The sequence below is a fragment of the Haliotis rubra genome, unplaced genomic scaffold (assembly GCF_003918875.1).
Source record: "Haliotis rubra isolate DU_JTF1 unplaced genomic scaffold, ASM391887v1 Scf170, whole genome shotgun sequence".
Classification (NCBI taxonomy): domain Eukaryota; kingdom Metazoa; phylum Mollusca; class Gastropoda; order Lepetellida; family Haliotidae; genus Haliotis; species Haliotis rubra.
In genome coordinates, this window is record NW_025765670.1 from 74,048 (window position 1) to 96,519 (window position 22,472).

At 41.0% G+C, this 22,472-nt stretch overlaps 3 protein-coding genes across 4 annotated transcripts in view; 2 read left to right on the forward strand and 1 right to left on the reverse strand.

The window, feature by feature from the left end:
• On the forward strand, positions 1-19,195 carry LOC124272540 (cytochrome P450 2J4-like). The gene is made up of 10 exons (XM_046707750.1): positions 1-157; positions 403-480; positions 1,839-1,937; positions 5,801-5,929; positions 7,469-7,573; positions 8,248-8,382; positions 9,249-9,547; positions 11,851-11,875; positions 18,589-18,713; positions 19,154-19,195. The coding sequence occupies exons 1-10, from the start codon at positions 1-3 to the stop codon at positions 19,193-19,195; spliced, it is 1,194 nt and encodes a 397-aa protein (XP_046563706.1).
• Positions 1-22,472, reverse strand: part of LOC124272502 (steroid 17-alpha-hydroxylase/17,20 lyase-like) — a 316,834-nt gene that overhangs the window by 49,397 nt on the left and 244,965 nt on the right. The window lies entirely within an intron of this gene.
• Positions 12,644-22,472, forward strand: part of LOC124272507 — a 16,470-nt gene continuing 6,641 nt past the window's right edge. The window contains exons 1-3 of one of the 2 annotated variants that reach the window (XM_046707711.1): positions 12,644-12,956; positions 18,589-18,713; positions 20,818-20,967. In XM_046707711.1, coding sequence (XP_046563667.1) covers positions 20,875-20,967 — 93 coding nt within the window. In that variant the 5' untranslated portion in view covers positions 12,644-12,956; positions 18,589-18,713; positions 20,818-20,874. Of the gene's footprint in view, positions 12,957-18,588; positions 18,714-20,817; positions 20,968-22,311; positions 22,318-22,472 lie in introns of those variants that run through there. The other variant, XM_046707713.1, reaches the window with a different exon arrangement.

Consider the following 22,472-nt stretch of genomic DNA (forward strand, 5'->3'; position numbering starts at 1 on the left):
ATGTTTGACTGTTTAACTCAGTTGTGGCCGCAGTCTGTGATAACCCAGGCTCTTGTTGTTGGGAGTGTGGTTGGAGTGATCGCCTATAATCTCTTCAAGAAACGATACAACCTACCACCAGGACCCAAGGGATGGCCATTGATTGGAAACCTTCGCGGTAATGGAATTATGTTGAAGTCCGTCTTATTCCGTATATTGGCATTATACACCTATAAGAAATGATAGATGTACACTTTACCTTTCTAATGTTGGATTTGTTAACTTTCATGTGCCCTGGACAACAGATGGCCAACATCCCAGTTGTTTTTTGTTTTGCATGGACGTGACAAGGTCTGATCCATTATTTTCGTTGTGATATTTTTTTGTGAATTTTGAAATATAATATCGTTTTTTGTTCTCTAGAGATACGAGGAGTTCTTCTGTTCCGGCAACTGCGTGCTTTCAGCAGGAAGTATGGGCCAGTTATGAAGATTAAGATCGGTAGGTTTGCCGGTTTAACGACATTGACGTATTAAGACTTGTTGTAACACCCGTCGTGTAGTTCAGCTATATGGCGGCGGTCTGTAAATAATCGAGTCTGGACCAGACAAGTGATGAACAGCATGAGCATCGATCTACGCAAATGGGATACCACATGTGTCAACCATGTCAGCGAGCCTGACCACCCGATCCCGTTAGTAACCTCTTACGACAAGCATGGGTAGCTGAAGGCCAATTGCAGTGACAGACTGTCATAAAGTGAAATATTTCCCTTCGCGTAAAATCAGATTGCCCAATCGGGGGAGGTCAGGGTTACAGAAAGACACTTCAGGTGATGTCACTATCAGTACACTATTTCTGTTCATGTATAATGTATACAGCCCTATCTCAATGTCTGGGGTGGTGGTGGTGGTTGGGTAGTCTCATGTTTAAAGCGGCCGCTCGTCACGCCGAGGACCCGGGTTCGAATCCACATGGGTACAATGTGTGAAGCCCAATTTAGGTGTCCTCCTCCGTGATATTGCTGAAAGTCAAAAGCATACTCACGAACTCATTCTTTCAGTGAGCTTTCCTAGAGATTTGAATATTTTAAATAATTTGTTTATGTTATCTGTGATATCAAGTGGTTGTTGTAGTCTGTTGTTGTAATGGATGGTGTAACATTGTAGTCATGGAATGGTTGATTTACGCGTGATTGCTGAGTCAGCGTTCATACTGTGATTGCGTGAAATGGTTGGGTTGACATGAGTGGTGGATGGGAGTTGTGCAATTTTGCAAAAGTGGGTGTCTGTTTCAACAAGGAAACAACAGAAGTCCTTCCAACGCACGCAAATGCTTAACCACCTTTCATGATTTGATTTGTGAAGTATTATCGGTGAAATCATTGTTTTTTCTCAGTAGAATGAGTGAGTGTGGTTTGTTTTACGCTGCGTTTTAGCAATGTTCCAAAAATATCATGTCGATGGACATCAGAAATAGGCTTCACACATTGTACCCATGTGGGGAATCGAACCCGGGTCTTCGGCGTGACCAGAGAACGCCTTTACCACTAGGCTACTTCACCGCCCCCCTTTCTCAGAAGAGTGAGTGAGTGAGTTTAGTTTTACGCCGCACTCAGCAATATTCCAGCTGTATGACGGCGGTCTGTAAATGATCGAGTCTGGACCAGACAATCCAGTGATCAACAGCATGGGCATCGATCTGCGCAAGTGGGAACCGAAGACATGTGTCAACCAAGTCAGCGAGCCTGACCACCCGATCCCTCTTACGACAAGCATGGGTTACTGAACATCAATATTCTAACACGACCTTCACTGGTTCTCAGAAGAAGTGAACGTCATAATTATATATTTTCACAGGCACTCGCACTGCAATTATTCTGAGTCGGATCGACGTTGTGACGGAGGCTCTCATTACAAAACATGCAGACTTCGCAGGGAGGCCAGACATATTTTCAGGTAAGAGTGAGTAAGTGAATTTAGTTTTACGCCGCTTTTAGCTAAATTCCAGCAATGTCACGGGGGGCTGACACTAGAAATGGGCTTCACACATTTTTTCCCAATTTGGGAATCGAACCCGTGTCTTTAGTGTCACGAGCGAACGCTTTAACCACTAGGCTATCCACTAACCACTCTGGTAAGAAACCATACCAGCCAAACATGGCAATATCTTTACTTGAAATTTTTTTTATTATGAGTGAGCGAGTGACTTTAGTTTTACACCGCACTCAGCAATATTCCAGCTTTATGGCGGCAGTCAGTAAATAATCAAGTCTGGACCATCCAGTGATCAACAGCATGAGCATCACTCTACGCAGTTGGGATACAATGACATGTGTCAACCAAGTCAGTGAGCCTGACCACCCGATCCCGTTAGTCGCCTCTTACGACAAGCATGGGTTACTGTAGATCAGGTCTAACCCGATTGTTCACGAGTATTGAATGGTCTGTACATCGCAATTTACGTATCACGTATTTAGGCATGGATAAAGGTGACGTTTTATCTGTAAGTCGTAGTTAGCCATACAACCCTTTTCTCCACGATATTTGGCAAACTATTTTGTTGTTAAGCTATTTTGTATTTGTCGTAAAACTGTGGAGGCAGATAAACTGTAATTCTGGGCACCATGATGACTATAACTCGCGTACTTTCACGAAAGTCGTTGCCGTAATACCGCTTGCGGGAACGGCTTCCTTAGTAGTTACGTCGGCAGTACGGGTTAATTTAATGTATCTATGTATCAATAGCTGATACAGTATCTGATGGAAGAAAAGGCATATTCCAAGCATCCTACGGACCAACGTGGAAGAGGCACAGGAAACTAACGTCCAAAGCACTCAGGTAAATTTTCACTTTGAATGAATGAATGAGTGAACGAATTTACTAATTCCTCTCATGATGCACAGTTACACAAAGCCCGAATGCGCGCTTGAAGTATACATATTATAATCCTATCTTTGAGGAGATCCAATCTGAAACAAATGTTTGGAGCTGAAGAGAAGATTGAATAACTTGCCTGGGTTGTAAAGGCACCATCATAGGCCACTGAAAACAAAACGTCTCACGGGAAATATCAGCAATATAATTCTGAAGAAGTTCAATTTGTAATGAAGTTTAATTTTCTTTAGAAATGATGGTAAAGTATGGTACTAAAGCATGTATATTATCATCATATTTTTGTGTGAAACCATACCATAGCAAAGATTAATCCCTGAAACAGGTAAAAGTAGAATGTTGACTATAAACGTTTGAATACATAAGTAGAGATTATTACACAAGCATGAGTGCCATACGACTTATAGAAACAAGTGGGAAATTCTCGAGCGAAAGCGAGGGGAATACATAATTTTGCACGAGTTTTGTATAAGTCACATGACACACTTGCTCGAGTGTAATAATTTCTTTATTATCCATTTTATTCATGTACACTTGTGCAGTATATAGAGGATATTATATGAGAGCCCATGTCATACTATGTTTACGACACGAGTGCCTATATGTTGGTATTTCCCGAGCGAGATCGAGGGATATACCGATATTGAGGCACGAATGTGGTAAACATATATGATATGGGCACGAATATAATATTCTGTTTATTACCGAAGTCATCAAATTGAGGAAAATAAACCCCAATCTACTTTTAAACATAGGATGGATACACGCATGTTGAACGCAACGTCATAGAAGAAATGTGACGTCATGGCATTGTTCATGACGTCACGTCACCATGACAAAGTGATCTTTTGGCTTAGGGCATCGTATGAAAAATATGAACCCGATATTTTCGCCTTCGTAGGTAATAAAACACGGTAAGCAAGTGTGACGGCCCTCTTCCATCTACGTGACGTTCAATTGTTTAATGACGTCACAGACGACGAAATACAGAAACAATGGTTGGTAGGAAAATGTGATATGTGCACATGTACACATATGATATGTATGACACTGGTTATGTTTCACCATATGGGTAATAATACCGCTTCCTTTGTATTGTAGGCTTTATGTAAAGGGAGAAAGTTTGAGCCGGAAAGTATCCCAGTCACTCAACATCACCACAAAGTTGATGAGAAAGGAACAAGAAGCTTTTGATCCTTTCCCCTACTTATCACTGGCGGTCTCCAACTTGATAACAGGAATGTTGTTCAATAAAATCAGGTCGTTTAACCTTTGACTGTTATCCTACCACAGATAAAAGTAATATACATGATCAACAAAATAGTATATTTTTTTCCGTATTTTTGCTGATATTACCAGTTAAGAACACATGCCTTTTATCTTTTCACCCTCACCCTAATCAGGCTGACGGAATTGAAGCATTTCACTCAATGATTTTACTGAACACAACAGTAAACATTAAATCTGTAATTAGCTGTGTTGTTAGGGATAAAATATTTAGTCTGACAGGTGCAAGCAATAGCTTTTGACGTTTTGGAATTACCATGATGTTTCATTTTAGCCAATCTACAGAGTCTGAAAACTATAAAACATACGTCGGCAATCTAGACGCCTTGTTTGAAGACGCCGGGGATGGGTTTCTTGAAGACGCAATTCCCCTTCTGCAATTGTGTCCAACACCAAGATTCAGACGTGTCCTACGTAACGTTGGAAAGATGAAAGACGCAATTAAGACAGAAATTGCAGGCCACAAAGAAACGTTCAAAAAAGGTAATGACAGTCGAGTTGCATTACGTCACACTGTATTGACGTCAGGACGCCATCCTAGTCTGCCCCCTCGAAATCAAACGTACCCGTTGTGACCGATGTCAGTCGTCATTGCCTGGTACAGTCTTCTTCGGTACAACTAACTACGTAGCAACCCGTTTCTTGGTTTGCCCTTGCTTCACTCGCCTAACATCACTGGTGAAAGCATTACGTTAAACTATTTCGACGGAACAAATGTCTCAGCTCGACTCACAATGAAACAGCGATCCGACAACGGTCGCCATGTTTACAGTCCCACAGTGCATCCGCGGAATGTCGCGTGACTCACCATCTTCATCTCGATGTACTGATCTAAACTTATCTTGGAAGTCGAGCGTACCAGTCACAAGGCTTCTATCATAACTCACTTCCGCTTGTTTCATCTAACCGATTACACTTGGCAATACAATCGTTGCAGAGGTACCCTGAAAGAGGAAGAAAGAGTACTTGCATATATTTTTTGAAGGTTTCAGACCTGTCAGTTTGTCAGTATGATTTTCCCCTTAAATCTGAGTCGCACGGCGAGCAAACCTTCGCGGCTGCGGCTGCCATCTTCGCCCACACTTGCAAGCTCGGTTGTAACGGCTTATTTTATTGACTACTGTGAGAATGCGGAGCCAGCAAAGGGAGGTAATGCAATTATCGGGCCGAGCCGTAGATACATCCAGGTACTAGTTGAGATTTATCGGAACGTATACCCTGGAGAATATCAAGGATTAGAAGGACAGTGTCCATCAGTTCCAGATATGCCACACAAAGGCAATAAGATTTCAGTCATATTATTGGATATTAGGGATTTCATTTTTCACTGTGTAAATGAAAGCTGTCGACACCTTTTTTATGGTTCTTAATGGTCATGGGTTCTCGGAAATAACACCCCTTGAAAGGACAGATAAATACATGAATCCAGTATTTGCGTTAATACGATACGAGACGATACAATACGAAGGTACAATAACCTTGCTTTACTTAGAACTGCGACTATTGCCAGTCGATGTTAAAGTACGATGATCATGGGACTATCATCCCTTTATGAAAGTGGGCCTTTGATAAATATATTTTACTTGACAAAACAGTCTTAGATCTGAACTCAACAGTGAGTTTGTTGCTGCTGTCACAGATGAGGTCCGGGACTTCACAGATGCTCTGATACTGGTGCAGAAAGAGGCCGAAGAGGATGACGACCCGACCCTGATGTCCCAGATGACAAACACACACATGGTCCAGACCATCTTTGACTTAGTTTTCGGTGAGTTCGAGGGGAGACATGGGAAGATGAGGATGACATTACTCTGTCCAAGCATTACAGTATGCTCTGATATGCTAATAACAGTAAAACCACCTGGTGCACACACCGACCATGAAACGGTAGATCCGTGTAGAGATTCTGACACAGAACATGTCTCAAAGGTGCGGTGGGTAGCCTAGTGGTTAAAGCGTTTGCTCGTCACGCCGAAGACCCGGGTTCGATTCCCCACATGGGGACAATGTGTGAAGCCCATTTCTGGTGTCCCCCGCTGTGATATTGCGGGAATATTGCTAAAAGCGGCGTAAATCCATACTCACTCATTGTTGTCACAAAAACGATCACAATCGATAACTGTCACAAACACACGTAAAGGCAAGTAAATTATTCACCTGAAAAATATACACGAGAACGTGGTGTATAAGTCGAATTAGGCAATTGCATCAGACATCAACATGTCAGGCGTCATATTTTGAAATTTGCAAGACGTCTCTACCATAAAACTTGTCAGAAGCTATACTATAAGTGAAGAGCATACTCACGAACTCATTCTGTCAGTGAGCTTTCCTAGAGATTTGAATATTTTAAATAATTTGTTTATGTTATCCTCCCATCCTCCCACGGGAGGTACCAGACTATTAAAATCCAGTTACGGCTTTTGACGCACGAGACAGGAATTTTGGAGCTATACTTTGGCACGCATAACGAGTCTCTGCATAGTGAAATCGTCAGCCATTAAATCAGTGTAAAGAAAGAGGCTATCTGACTGTTATTGAACAACGTCAGCTCATCAATATACCATTGTTATATACTGGACAAAAATAGTTAGGGATATATGTAAATTTTGAAATTATGAATAATGATCTATTTATTCACTGACACACTGATAAAATATAAATCATGAAAATACCAATATCCCTAACTTATTTTGTCCAGTATATATGCAGGCATAAATTCTGCCTCGTTGAGTCATCCATGGGGTACTGGATGCTTATAGCACACATCGTACCACAGCCATTGGTCTAGTAGATATGACTACAGTATATAGGTCGGAATCACAATGCTGAAATAGCGATGGCTGCGTCATTAAGATGAGTTCGGACACGTTTGGTGATGGCTGGTCATGAATCTTGCACAACTATCTGGTACATACGTATCTAATGGCTTACAAGAATTCATTTGATGACCGTCCATAAAACCTTCCTTGACAACATCTACCAAGTGTTAACGTCTATGTCTGTAAATTCTTTCTTGATTGCAGCATCAGAATAGTAAAATGTATATATTACAGTGTATGAAATAAGCCAAGTACCCAGCCAGACATCAGGGCTGGTAACTTCAAAATGTTACCAGCCCAAAATGGATTTGACCTAACAAGACAATCCTAACAAAATTACTCAGATGTATGGAAAATGTTGTCTAAGTTTTTGACCCGACCATCGGTCTGGCTAGCTGTAAATTTAAACCGTCCGTCAGAAATCTAGCCTGTCTCAATGTTAATTTATTTAACAGTAAATATCATTTATCCATCTAACGTTTCAGCTGGTACAGACACCACGAGGAACACGCTCCACTGGTGTCTCCTGGCAATGGCTCTACACCCTGACATTCAGAAGAAGGTTCAGAAAGAGGTGGACTCAGTTATTGGTGGGTTGCAAGAAAGTCTGTTTAAATGTTGCAGAATCTTGTTGCATATCACTCGTAATGGTTTATATGGGATACATTACCGTGACCAGCGAAGGCAGTGAGATATGCTCTGGTCTTCACCATCTTTGATGATAAAACATGAACCGTTATGCATTGGGTCATTCATAACATTTATTCCCCTTTTCATTGTATAACACATCAGTAAACATTATTTTCATGAAACTGTTGCCACATTATGACAAGGTGGTCAAGTCTTTCAACAGAAACATTTACTATTCTGTTCTATGTGTCATCAGATCCTTATTAGACCCATTACACATTTATTAAACTACGGGAATATTGCTCCAGGGGAATAGTCCATATATGTCTCCTGGACTCCTTATTTCCATAATTCTGTAAGCGTGAAGATGCGGGCAAGAATTGATCTTCAGTAACCCATGCTTGTCGTACAAGGCGACTAACGGGATCGGGTGGTCAGGCTCGCTGGCTTGGTTGACACATGTCATCGTATACCAGTTGCGTAGAACGAAGCTCATGCTGTTGATCACTGGACTGTCTGGCCCAAACTCGATTATTTACAGACTGCCGCCATACAGCTGGAATATTGGTGAGTGCGGCGTAAAACTAAACTCACTCACTCACTTCCATCATTCTGGGATTTGCTGTGGTTGCAGATCCTGATCTGAACGTCCACGTTTCGGACAGGGACAAATTGCCATACACCGATGCAGTGGTGCATGAAGTTATGAGGATGCGGACAGTCGTTCCTGTGGGTGTTCCTCACTCCACCCTTTGTGATACCACAGTTGGTAGGTATTTCTTTATTTTGCTTTCAGTGTTAAGGACATGAGTATAACAGTATCATTTCGGGTGAAACGGCTGACGATGATTGTCTGCAGGTAGGTTTATAATGCAGATGAATGTTTGTTTGCTGCTAAACGTGACAGTCGGTCATATGTCAGGTACCGGCACGTTTGTTCTGGGTGTGTCTCTGTGTAACGCCGTACTCAGCAATATGCCAGCTATAGGGGCCGCAAGTCTCGCGAGTCGCTACTTCCGGTAAAACATTTCCGGTGACAAGCGTATATTCAAGAACCAGTTGTGGTTCCAAATTGTACGAACGCAAAATATGACTTTACTAGACAAGACCAAGTGTATAACAATGCTTGTCTGTCACAGGTGTTGACAGTCGTAATAGTTGGCTAATTTGGGAATGGTTAGATCGGAAATTTGGTATTCCTGCAAGGATTATCGGTTCCTTACTGTCAAACATGAGACCTTTCGAAAAGGTATGCAACGTTGTTTGTCACCAGAAGTACTAAGGTCTGCGAAGTGCCGTGACCTACTTACGTGTCCTATATGACGGCAGTTTGTAAATCTTCTGGACACCAGAAGCATCGAACTGTGCAATTTGGATACGGCAGGTTTTGATCAGACAATTATATGGTATTGATCGGGGCATCGATGACGCGCAATCATCCAGATCTAACCGCCACTCAGTCGCATCAAGCATGTTGCTTCGACCAGTTCGTATACAAATCCGCAGAGGTGGGCGACGCTGATAATATAAGTAGAATTGTTATTAATAATGAAATTGACTTCATTCATGCCAGCGTACCAGTGATGTTTGTTAATGAACGAGGCAATACGTAATGGTGACGTTGGGCTGTTCCAGGTGGATACGATGTTCCCAAGGGAACAATGGTGTTCATCAACCACGACGCTTTGCACTTTGACCCTGACCGATGGGAGGACGTCAATACGTTCAAACCTGAACGATTCCTTGACTCAGATGGGAAGATGGGCCCCAAGCCAGAAAGCTGGCTTCCATTCTCTGCCGGAAGGAGAGTCTGTCTCGGCGAGACTGTTGCAAAACCCGAGATTCATCTCTTTTTCGCTGGAATCCTGAGGGTATTCTCCATATCGCTCGTCCCCGGGACACAGAACGACTTTGAGCCACAGAGCCAAGGCTTAGTAAATTCGGCCGGACACTACAAAATTGTTGTTAAATCTAGAATTTAAGTTCCCAGCAAGTCAGCAACAGCTCATTTTGTATCAGACACAATAATACTTGTGAAATATGTACAGTGTTTTCTTCCGATATTGAATCAAGAACCTCGCTCTTTAACATCATCATCAACCCCCACCCCGCCATAAATTATGAACGGTCCCATTTTGTCTGTATCATTTGCGATGTGTGTCTTTGTTTTTCTTCAGGTGTAATATTCACTTACCTTTGCATGTGTTTATGACGGAGGCGACCTGTGGATCAGGATACACAGACCTTTTTACAAACACCTGATATCATCACCATTTGATTTTAATCCATAAACATATTTATACTTGGAATAGAATCGGAATCGAAAATGCTTTATATATATAACATAGACGTGTTGCAATTTCATTGTGATATAGGTTTTCAATCATTCATGATTTGGTTTTGGTTGTCACCAGCTTAGTGTTTTTGCAGATGATATTGCTTTGTTATCTTATTCAGTTAGTGGCTTACAGAAGCAATTAAATGTGTTACAGTCTTATTGCTCCAAATAGGGCTTAACGGTGAACTTAGATAAATCTAATGTGATTGTTTTTAGAATTGGCGGTATTGTAAATAGATTTGAAAAATGGACATATTGTAATACAACTATGAAGATAGTTTGATATTATAAGTATTTAGGATTGATGATGTCCTCTAGATTAGTATGGTCTACAGCATGTAAGCAGTTAGCACTTCAAGCATCTAAAGCAATAATGCCTGTATATAATTTGTTCATGCAAAATGATTTTATATCATTTAATGGAGCTTCTTCTATTTTTGATAATAAGATTGCACCCATTCTATTATATGGTTCTGAAATTTGGGGTGTAAAATATCATGAATCTATAGAGAAAATACAAACGTCATATTTAGGTGTCGGTAAATATGCTTCCAACAAAGCGATTCTTGGCGAAACAGGTAGATATTCTATGTTTGTTTCAACACAATTATAAAGAGCAGTCAGATAGTGGATAAAGTTAATACGCATGGATGCTTATAGATACCCGTATCAATGTTATGTTATGTTAAAACAATTAGATGACAAAGGTAAAAATAGCTGGGTGTTTGATACTAGAAATATTCTTTTCATGTGTGGGTTCTCTTATGCATTGATATCACAGGATGTCGGTGATAAAAAGATGTATAATTTCATCTTAAACAAAGACTACAAGACAAATTTTACCAAGATTGGCATTCTTTTGTACACTCATCCAAATATCTTTCTCATTACGCTCTTGTAAAATCGTTATTAGCGCCAGAAAAGTATTTAACTGTATGACAAATCTTTGAGAAAAGCTTTTTGTAAACTCAGGATCTCCTTGCATGATTTCAATGTAAACTCTGAGCGTAAAAGTAAAAATTTAAATCCAAGTGAAATTAAATGTGTAAAATGTAATAGCAACCAGGTCGAAGATGAATAATATGTGTTTTTTGTGTTAAAGCACTATCGAGACCTGCGAAATATATTTCTTCCAAACTTATGTGTAGCTTAAAGGATCAACATTTGATGATAAATCTTTTAAATTCGGGTGAGAGCACAACAGCCAGGGTGCCTGGAGTTCGGAGGATATCCAGTAAAAACGGTACGGAACAGGTTGAGAGCGATTGGACTGGGAGCCAGGAGACCCGACGTCGGGACCGTGCTACGTCGTCACCGTCGCGCTCAAGGTCTCCGTTAACTTAAATTATCTATTCGGTTGTATAGACATGACCTTCTTCTAAACTGATGTAAAACTTCATGTACTAAACTCTATATGTGGACGAGTTATAAATGTTTAAAAATACAACATTTTCGCAACAGATTTATGGATTATGCATTTTTTTTTGGAATAGTATATATGGCCACTAGAACTGCCCAGTCGTCACATATTTCTCGGCAGTTGTTTTACATGCTTGTGTATACTAGATATACATACACATCACAAGACGTTTGAATCATAAAAAACCCGAAGAAATATATGTTTTGTGTTGAATTATTGTTTTAATGGCCTAGCCATAATCAGCACTTGGCTATATGTTAGTGAGACCTTGGTTTGTGTCACAGACTGGCAGCTCATTGGGTCCAATATTCCGGAGGTGTGAGCAAGGATCTTGGATTCTAAACCAACATGCACTTGACAAAATAATCGGGGAGGAATACATAGTAGTGATTATCATTAACATTACCTCTCATTCTCTTCTCAATAAATGGGCGCATCTGACTCGACGCGCTCTGTGTTTTCCTGTGTTTCATTTTCAGGAGATTCTTTTGCATTTTGCAGCAAGTGAGTGAGTTTAGTTTTACGACGCACTCAGCAATATTCCAGCTAAATGGCGGCGGTCTGTCAATAATCGAGTCTGGACCAGACAATCCAGTGATCAACAGCATGAGCATCGATCTGCGCAGTTGGGAACCTATGACATGTGTCAACCAAGTCAGCGAACCTGACCACCCAATCCCGTTAGTCGCCTCTTGCGACAAGCATGGGTTACTGAAGATCAATACTCTAACCCGGACCTTCACGGGTAGTTCACTAGACATAAAACGTACGCAAAGATGAAACAGTTACTGTTGAAATATATAGGTAGACAGACAGACAGACAGACAGACAGACAGACAGATAGATAGATAGTATGTTTACGATGAAATGAAATTAATCAAAATGAATTTCCCCGTCGGTGGGTGGAAAATATGCGATAAACTACGATTATAATGAACTGAAGGGACCGATATTTCAGTTTGTTGCAACTGTACTTCACTGTATTGACTGATTCGTGTCCTGCCTGCCGCGAGTGGCTCAAAGTAATGCGCTTCTCACATCCCGGCCTCAACAATGATGGCTTCCTCAGTAAACAAGCTACGATAGGGTGGTTTGGTGATAATCTTACAACGGTAAAACGAAAGCTAGATGAAAAACATATTGGAAACATGAAATTATTGAATCCAAAACGTTTTCGAATTTCAACAACGACTTCACTGGTTCGAACCTACGCAACGAAGGCACATCGGAGATTTTTTAGAAAAGCGTAGTACATCGCAGTTGCCTCCCTTTGCAGATGAACCCATCGAACAGGAAGACTTAGTCATATTTCGATTGTGTGAAGACGACCTGGACAAGTGAACTGTGACATGTCGATATACAGTGGTGCTGCGACGTAGTAAATAAGGAAGTATTTCACCATCCACAGACATTATACTTGGCTGACGGGCGTGTACAGGGCTTACAATGACACAAGATCGAGTGTTTCTATTTTTAGAATTTCACTGTCAAACGTCGAATTCGAAGAACTGGGACCAGTTGTAGCATTTTGTTGTCGTCTTAGTTCCGATACAACCCAAGCTGAACTATCGACATGGCCGAGGCGGTAAGTTATCCATGATTAGTATAAATTTATATTCAATTTGCATAAGTAATATGGATCAGCTTGTAACATAAAATTGCATTCAATTAAGTATTCAAATCAGGAATGTGAAACAACGAAATAGATTTGAGTCAGTCATAGAGGATAATTTATACTGATCTGGCCACATTTAACCCATATTACGGCAGGGAACACCTTGTGTCCACGCAGAGCTGTGTGTTGTCAGTCATGATTTATTATGCACAAAAACACTCGCGATGTCATTTGAATATTTCCATAAATCGGTATTAAGTATATTTGCGTCTTTTCTTATCCCTGTTCAGGTTTAACGTCGCACTCAGCAATATTCCGGCTATATGTCGGCAGTCTGTAAATATTCGAGTCTGGACCAGACAATGCAGTGATCAACAGCATGAGCATCGATTTACGCAATTGGGATACGATGACATATGTGTCAACCAAGTCAGTGAACGTGACCGCCCTATCACGTTAGGGGCCTATTACGACAAGCATGGGTTTCATGGGCATCAATTCTAACCCGGAACTTTACGGGTCTATCCTTGTTCTGTAACCTCAGTACCTATATGCGTAACTGTACGTATTACGTTAAAAAAAGTTCAACAAACATGTATATTTAAAGACCTCAATATTTCATTCAAGCATTCATGTGCATATCTGTAGTGGTGAACAAGCTATGACCACTCGGTTTGAACCCACACTGTCAGAGTATAACATACATTGACAACTTTCTAAATGGCTTCGTGTATTCAAAACTTTCGGCTATGGGAGCCGTGCCAATTTACACTTATCAGAAGGGTACACAGAATATATGAACCAGATTGCCAGTTGTCAAAACCGCACTGGCTGAGTGGGTTAAATTGCACACTTTGTATGCTGGCGATTAGGTGCCTCACTCCGAATCCCGGATGGAACTCAACCCATAATGTACTGGAATCTGTACTTTACTGATAAACTATAATCCCAGCTGTAACATATATAACATGTGTTAGTGCAAAGCTATGACATTACAAAGACTCTCGTGAGACGTAAACAATACGGAAAGTGAGTGTGATTTGACCCGGTTTTTAGCAATACTTCGGCAGTGCGGTTAAAGCATTCGACCAGGGTTCGATCCCCACATGGGTACCTGTGTGAAGATTATTTCTTGTGTCTCCTGCCGTGATATTGCTGGAATATTAGCGGTTACAACACTCACTCACTCACTTTATGTACAATCAGTTATTGTGTACCTGTGCATTGTGTTACTTTCAGTTTCTTTAGAGAGAACTATGATGTGTCAGTATGTATGCATAATTTGTGGGAAGTGTGTTCCATACTGCATGAGAGTATTTTGCAATCTCATTTTTCTTAACTTAAACACCAAAACGTGTTCCCATGATTAACGACATTGATGAATAGTATAATCAGAAGGAAGGGAACAGTGACAAGTGTGACATTTTTCCGTTCAGGGTATACTTCATAATGGAATATAAACTCAGAACTGGTAGCAGGGAATTCGAACGTCTATTAAAATGCATGTTAAAATGTTCTAATGTATGTGTGCACACACACGCACACACACACACACACACACACACACACACACACTGAGCGCAAAAAATAATGGCTCACATGAAAGCACAAGTGTTCCTTTATTTGTTTCCAGGTTTCCTCACAAGCTATGCGATACAACGCTTAAGAAGAAACCCGGAAAAAAATAATATAGGAACACTTGTGCTTTCATGTGATCTCTTATTTTCTTCCCTCAGTATATATACACCATTTCGCCACGTTTTACATTTCGTAATATACTGAACGGTCACTTCGTCAGTTCTAGCTATAAATATATTCTTTATAACAAAGGTATCTTTATTTCACATGTGAAATCTCGACTGTCCTTGCGACGCGCATGCGTGTATTGAAACTCACTGAATTTTAATGTACGTGTCCGCCAAATCTGATTTACAGGTGATGTTTGAAACGTAATACTTTTGGTAGAGTCAATGGCGTCAGAATGCTCACTATGTAATTGTAATTGTGTTTTGTATCAACGAACGAAACCTACCGGTTTAGGAAAGAGTTTGTGGAGTAATTGACTGACTGACTGAGTTTAGTTTTACGCCGCTTTTAGCAATATTCCAGCAATATCACGGCGGGGGACACCAGAAATGGGCTTAACACATTGTGCCCATGTGGGGAATCGGACCCGGGTCTCCGGCGTGACGAGCCAACGCTTTAACCACTAGGCTACCCCACTGCCCCTTGTGGAGTAATTGACTTTACAAAAAGCCTGTGCACTATAGTCCGTTTGGCTCAAAATCGGACCAATGAATTACAATCTAACTCGAAAACAACTAAACATAGAATACTCAATGAAACACTTATCATGATCATAACATCAGACCAACTATGTGATTTTATGACCTAAAAAGGAAAAAGTTGTTTAACAAGCTATCTTTATAATTTTGACACAGTTCACTATTTGTTACGAGGAAGTCTGCAAAGGGAGGAACAGCCAGGTGAACGCGGAGCACGTGCACAAATGCCGACAAAGTCATTGATCCATTAACCGTCTCCATCCTTTCTTTGCACACTTCACGTTTGCCTTAGAGGTGCGGCCCGTGACGACCCGGGTGATATCAATTATATCAACACGTTGATAAAGTTACAAATATCCGAGGCTTGCCGAGGATATATTTTTACTTTATCAACGAGTTGGAGATTCTATTTATCATCAAAATCACTCTTCATTAATTTTCAATGAAAATGTACATCTCTGAACATGGCACTGCCATTACACTTGCAGTGCAGCGATGTCATAGCGTACATGACGTCATAGCATTGTCAGGGCAAGCAAAATCTACTGTCAAAAGTATGAGATATCGGTCGATATCTCCTATGGAACACTCGCTGACTTGTCGTCAGAAGCGAGTATGGTGGTCAAGCTCGCTGACTTGGGTGACACATGTCATCGTATCACAATTGCGTATATCGATGCTCATGCTGTTGACCACCGGATTGTCTGGTTCAGAATCGATCGATTATTTACTGACCTCCGCCTTATATTGCTGAGTGCGGAGTTAAACAACAAACAAACAAACAAACAAACTATAGTGTCGTCAACAACAGGACTCATTTAGATTAGGGGCGGCATGGGGTGCAACAGCAGATGCTAAATAAGCTGGGTCTCGCCTCTCATGTCGGCAATATAGCTTTGACGCAAGTTGACGATGCTTAAAAGGGGGCTTAAGGTTTAGTTCAGGAGCAGTTCCGGACCTGCGTGATCTGCCCTATCCGGCGCAGCGATGACTTAGCAGCGAGCTCTGGGTGGGAGAGCGCGTCACCCAGTGTCCTGGGTGCCGTTCCACTAACCGATCTTAGCCCTACGCCAATCGTAAACCCCTAAAATCCCAATCTTAGCGTGACGTTACGATCGGCTTACCGTTCCACTAACCAATCTTACCCAAGTCAATCGTAAAGTTAAGATTCAAAGTCTAAGTTGCTCATGACCAACTTAGGATAGCTAAAATCAATCGTAGAGAAACCAAAATGGTGGCTTTCCTATTCTATGTGAAAAATAAGAGCGAGCATTTCACCGTGAGCGTCCCCTAAAATCCCCCATGAAATGAATTTGTATATTTCTGTGATGTAAACAAACACTGCACTGAAGCCTTACAAATGTCAGGCCAGTCTGACCACTGTCGTCATGGGAACACAACCGAGCGAGTCGGTGTAACACATTTGTACAACAATATTGCAACGTCATGGTTAAGAATAGGGACGGGTCATGAAGTGAACAATGTTCTGAAACAAAAAGATACAAATATGTTTGATTTCACATGCGCTTATTTGGTGGGGGATTCTAAAGGCAGGCCGCGTGTTATTCAAGACCACTGACAGATTCTAGATACGTTATAGAGGATGCCTCGTCACGCCTTGTTTATTCTGATTGACAAGATTCAGGCACATAATAAAAGCTCTGACACAATTGACATTTTTAAGTCCAGACTTAAAACCTGTTCTCAGTATATTACTTATAATCTCGTCTGGAAATACTCTCGTGTAAATTATCTGTACATAGCGCTTTGAGCATGCCCCAGGATGTGGAATAGGCGCACTATAAATATGCATTTATTATTATTATATTATGCCTGATACGCAGCGTTCACACACACTTGCACCTGAAACCAAGGTGCTCACTACCCTAATATTTTGCTCTAGGTTTTTTTCCCCACGTTTACACTTGGTTGGAAAAATACCCATGAAGGCCCGGATTAGAATATTGAACTTCAATAACCCATGCTTGTCGTAAGAGGCCATTAACGGGATCGGGTGGTCAGGCTTGCTGACTTGGTTGACACATGTCATCGGTTCCCAACTGCACAGATCGATCCTCATGCTGTTGATCACTGGATTGTCTGGTCCAGACTCGATTATTTATAGCTAAGATACATAGCGTTCACTAACATGAACGCTCATGTTAGTGAACGTTATGCATCTTAATTAGCTAGATTATTTACAGACCGCCGCGATATAGCTTGACTATTGCTGAGTGCGGCGTAAATCTAAACTCACTCACTCACTCAGTTGGTTCGTAAACTACTTCCATCATTTGCTAGGCCATGCAAAGGGAAATAACTCGTGCCTCGCATTCCTCTATCTCTCGCACGAAAGAGTCTCGATCTAAGCTTGGATCGGATCGTAAGATCGGGACATGCTACGATCGGCCTAAGATCGGTTAGTGGAACGGGTGTAACTTTTAGCTAAGACGATTGTAAAATTGGCGTAACTTGCTAAGATTGATCTTAGATAAGATCGGTTAGCGGAACGGCACCCTGACCATGATTAACCAATCAAACTGCGCGACTAGGGGGTCAATCTTGCACGTCACACGTGTCGCACGCTTTGTATCTGACCATGTGTTGGATCACCACTTGGATTTTATAACCTTTATAACTGATAAGTAAAACCTTTATATCTAATGAGAAGATAAGTAGAAAAATGTGTTAGCTGGATATATATCCTTGGTCGCCAGAAGCACGGAATAAATATGACTAAATGTGAATAAAACTGCAGTCAGTGGGGTTGTAAACTCATCACTGACGTAACCATCACTTCTCAATTGAGTAATTAACAGACATTTGCAAACACACAAATGGCCCCGTTGACATCTAATCTACAATTAGATAACATTGAATTCTAGCTAATAAGCTTCTGTTAGCGTGACGATGAAATAAATGTCATACGTATGGCAGCTTGATGATGATGATGATGATGATGATGTTTGTTTGTCAATACACTGAGCAATATTCCAGCTCTATGACAGCAGCAAACACGCGTTCTGTAAATCCTAGTCTTGAATGAGTGAGTTTGTTTAGTTTTACGCCGCACTCATCAGTATTTCTGTATTTAATCGAGTCTGGACCAGACGGTCCAGTGATCAATCGCAAGAACACCGATCTACGCAATTGGGATATGATGACATGTGTCAATCATAAAAAAAGCGAGCCTTACCACCCGATCCCGTTAGTCGCCTCTTACGACAAGCATGGGTCACTGAAGATCAATTTAGCCCGGATCTTCATAGGTCCTAGTCTGGACAAACTGCTAGATTATACATAACGATTATTTACAGGCACCTACCCCCGAAACTACAGCAGACTACCCACGGAGCAGATCCTAGCTACTCTGTACGGCCAGGCTGTTGGGGATGCCATCGGGCTGTTGACAGAGTTCCTCACAAAGCGAGAAGCAGGGGTGGTAAGTGTACCGAATCGTCAGCTACTATAGCGAGTTTCAATCGGGAGATACACTACCAGCCTAATCAATAGAGTGAGCGAGTACGGTGTTACGCCGCGTTTAGCAGCAATATTCCTGCAATATCACGCGAAGGCTACCAGAAATTATTCTTCACACATTGTTGCAATTTGGGGAATCGAACCCTTGTCTTCGGCGTGACGAGCAAACGCTTTAACCGCTAGGCTACCCATTAACCGAATTAACCTTCATGGCTGTTGATAAATGTAGTCGGGTTGATGGCTGGAACATCGATTAAATACCAACAGATCAAACCGTAACAGATCCAGGCCTTGTAGGTAAGAGTTACCGACGTATCGACCAACACAACTTCAACAACTCGTGGGAGATCCCAGATTTTAAGAGAGAATGTTTCATGCTGCGATCTGTTGGTGTATTGGCAGATACGCCGAGAAACGTTTGGGTGTTTATTACTCAAGAAGTGACTGAAACGGACATACAATATCACCGAAAACAATCCTTTATACATAAAATATTTCCAATCTGGCCCCTTGGCAGAGATGCTAGTGATTTGAGAATCAAATGTTGCGCAAACCTAGAATATGTACGTTGAATTTGGTTTCAATTCTGAAGGTGTAAGTAATCATTAGATTTACATCATATGAGAGAATGAGTGAGTGAGCTTATTTTTACGCCACTTTTAGCGATATTCCACAAATATCACGGCGGAGGACACCAGAAATAGGCTTCACACATTGTACCCATGTGGGGAATTAAACCTGGGTCTTCGGCGTGACGAGCGAACGCTTTAACCACTAGGATACCCCACCGCCCTTACATCATATGAACATAAGGAACATAAAGTTGCATTACACACCTACACTGCCGAGTGTTGCGTTCAACGCCGCACTCAGCAGTATACCATAGTGGTGCTCCGATTAACTGAAATAATCGAAGATTGGTCGCAGTGACTAAACGACCAAGCAATCGATCATGTTTTCTCATAATCGAACACAAACAATTCTGGAGCACTTGTTTGCATAAACAATATTTATCACAAGGTTTGTTTTGACGGTTACATTTCATAAGCACTACAAGATCGTTCCAAGTCATGATTGAATTTGTCTTTAAGACTCCAGTTTATTTATGTTTCTAGCTAGTAATCCTTTAAAGATGCTAAATCTGCAAATGCATTTTGTGCAATTTGAAAAAAAACCCCGAAAGAACTACATGTTTTTTTCTTTATTGTTCTGTGCATTAACAAACATTACCAGGAAAAATTGATAAATGACGCTAACCAATTATTTTCGATGATTGATCGGTTGCAATGAACCAATCATCAGTTATGAGATTTTAACCAATTCCCAACACTAGTATACCAACTGTATCATAGGCTGTCTCACAGTCCCTAAACCGCATTATTTTCCTTCCTCCCAGGCCTTTTTGCAATAATAAAGCCCTAAATAAAGCAAGCTTAGATTTCCTTAGCGTTGGCTCGTCACGGGAGGCTCCATTTTCAATTCAAAAGCTGGAATTGTGTGTTTCTATCACATTTATATATATTCTGAGACTTAAGCGATGAGGAAACATTCGTGGCTGGACCAGACGAGCAGGTGACTGACACCATAAGCATATATCTACACACAAGGTTTGACAAGACATCTCAGGGGTGGAAATAACTTTAAAATTACTAGTGTACTCCGGTACAGTGGCACATGTAAAATCACTTGCCCTGATTATTTTTCCTCTATACCGGCCGAATTTCTTGTCCATTTTTTAAATAAACAACATGATTAACATTGGAAAGTCAACTGGACAGCGGTACAGCGTGATACACAAATTTGCTTGACCGACAGAAAAAACCACACTGGACTGGGACTGGCAATTGGTTATTTCCACTCCTGCATCTACGGTTAGGACAAATTAGACTCCAAGAACGAGACCGGAAACTGAGATATTGCGCGGTGATCCATTGTTTCATAAGATCAATATATGCTTATCTTGCGTCGTAATTTTATAATTGTTGTTTGATATATTCTTAAAATATGAAATGTACAGGCAATATCCTGCTGTCGATATGTTTGTGAAATATTGTGTTTTTGTTCAGTATTACGGTAAGGTGTCGAAGCAGCTGGAGCTGGAACACAAACAAATATGTCCAGACATGCACAGGACCCGGTGGGAGGAGGGAGACTGGACAGATGACACTGATCAGATGATACTCATCCTGCAGTCCCTTACAGACAATGAGGGACAGGTGAGATATTATCCCCCAGTGTGTGTTATAGCACAGGCAAATTGTAGCCCGAATAGGGTTGCGCAACAAAGAGAAAATGACCAGCTTTCCCATATGCTAGCGAAGGTTGGCAACGTGCTTCCCTCGCTTCGGTTCGAAAAATATTTTTAATATTTTCCGTTGAACCGGAATCTCGCAGGGGTAATAGAGGCGAAGAACGATTTGACATGCCACGAGTGGCGCTTAAAATGTTGAATTAAATATATTGTACGTGAGTAATTATTAGATGTGAGATTGGAAATCTGGAAGCACAACTCTGTGAGGACATGGGTGTCTACCTTTGATGATGGTGATATTTTATTTTGATATTAATATATTTTTTTTCGAACCAAAGCGAGGGAAGCACGTTGCCAACCTTTGCTCGCTTTGCTCGCATTTTGGAAAACTTGTCATTTTCTCTTTGTTGGGCAACCCTATTTGTGATACATTTGCCTGTGGTTATAGACAATGATTGGCTGATGAGATAAATATCTCCCTCTTATAGGTAATGCAGATGATTTCAGCTGCTGTCTTCTTGAGGGAGTGACTGGGTTTAGTTTTACGCTCAGCAATATTCCAACTATATGGCGGCGGTCTGTAAATAATCGAGTCTGGACCAGACAACCCAGTGATCAACAGCATGAGCATCGATCTGCGCACTTGGGAACCGATGACATGTGTCAACCAAGTCATCGAGTCTGACTTGGTCGCCTCTTACGACAAGCATGGGTTACTGAAGATCAATATTCTAACCCGGACCTTCACGGGTCCTGTCTTCTAGCTAATGGTAACAAAAGAGATAATTACCTTCACAGTCTAATAGATAATGGTGGACAAGTGAGATATTTTCCTCCATAGTCTTAAAGGTAATGGTGGAGAAATGAGATATTTCCCTCCATAGTCTTATAGATAATGGTGGACAGGTGAGATATTTTCCTCCACAATCTTATAGATGATGGTTGACAAGTGAGATATTTTCCTACACTTATAGTCTGGTAGTTAATGGTGGAGAGGCAGCATTCGAAATCAACGTCAGTCCTTAGCTTTTGTTTTCTGCGGGTCCTTATGGTCGGCAGCTTTTTCATCCCCAATAATTAAGAGTATTATTTTCCAGTAAACACCATTCGTAATTTCTAGTTTAAATTTCTAAATCAAACTCTTTAACTCACTTTGTTAGTTGTCACATGTTGTGTGTGCTGGGAATTACTTATATTGTAGCTAAAATATAGAACCTACACATTCTGATCAGAACCCACATTTCAGGGTTAAGGGCAAACACTTTGAACAGGAGAGATATTTTCCTCCACAATTTTATACATTAATGGTGGACAGGTGAGGTATTTTTCTCCACAATCTTATAGATAATGGTGGACAGATAATATAGTTTTCTCCACAATCTTATAGATAATGGTGGACAGGTAAGATATTTTCCCTTCGTCGTCTAGATACATACAGGCGATGAAGATGTTTTCATTCACTGTCTATAG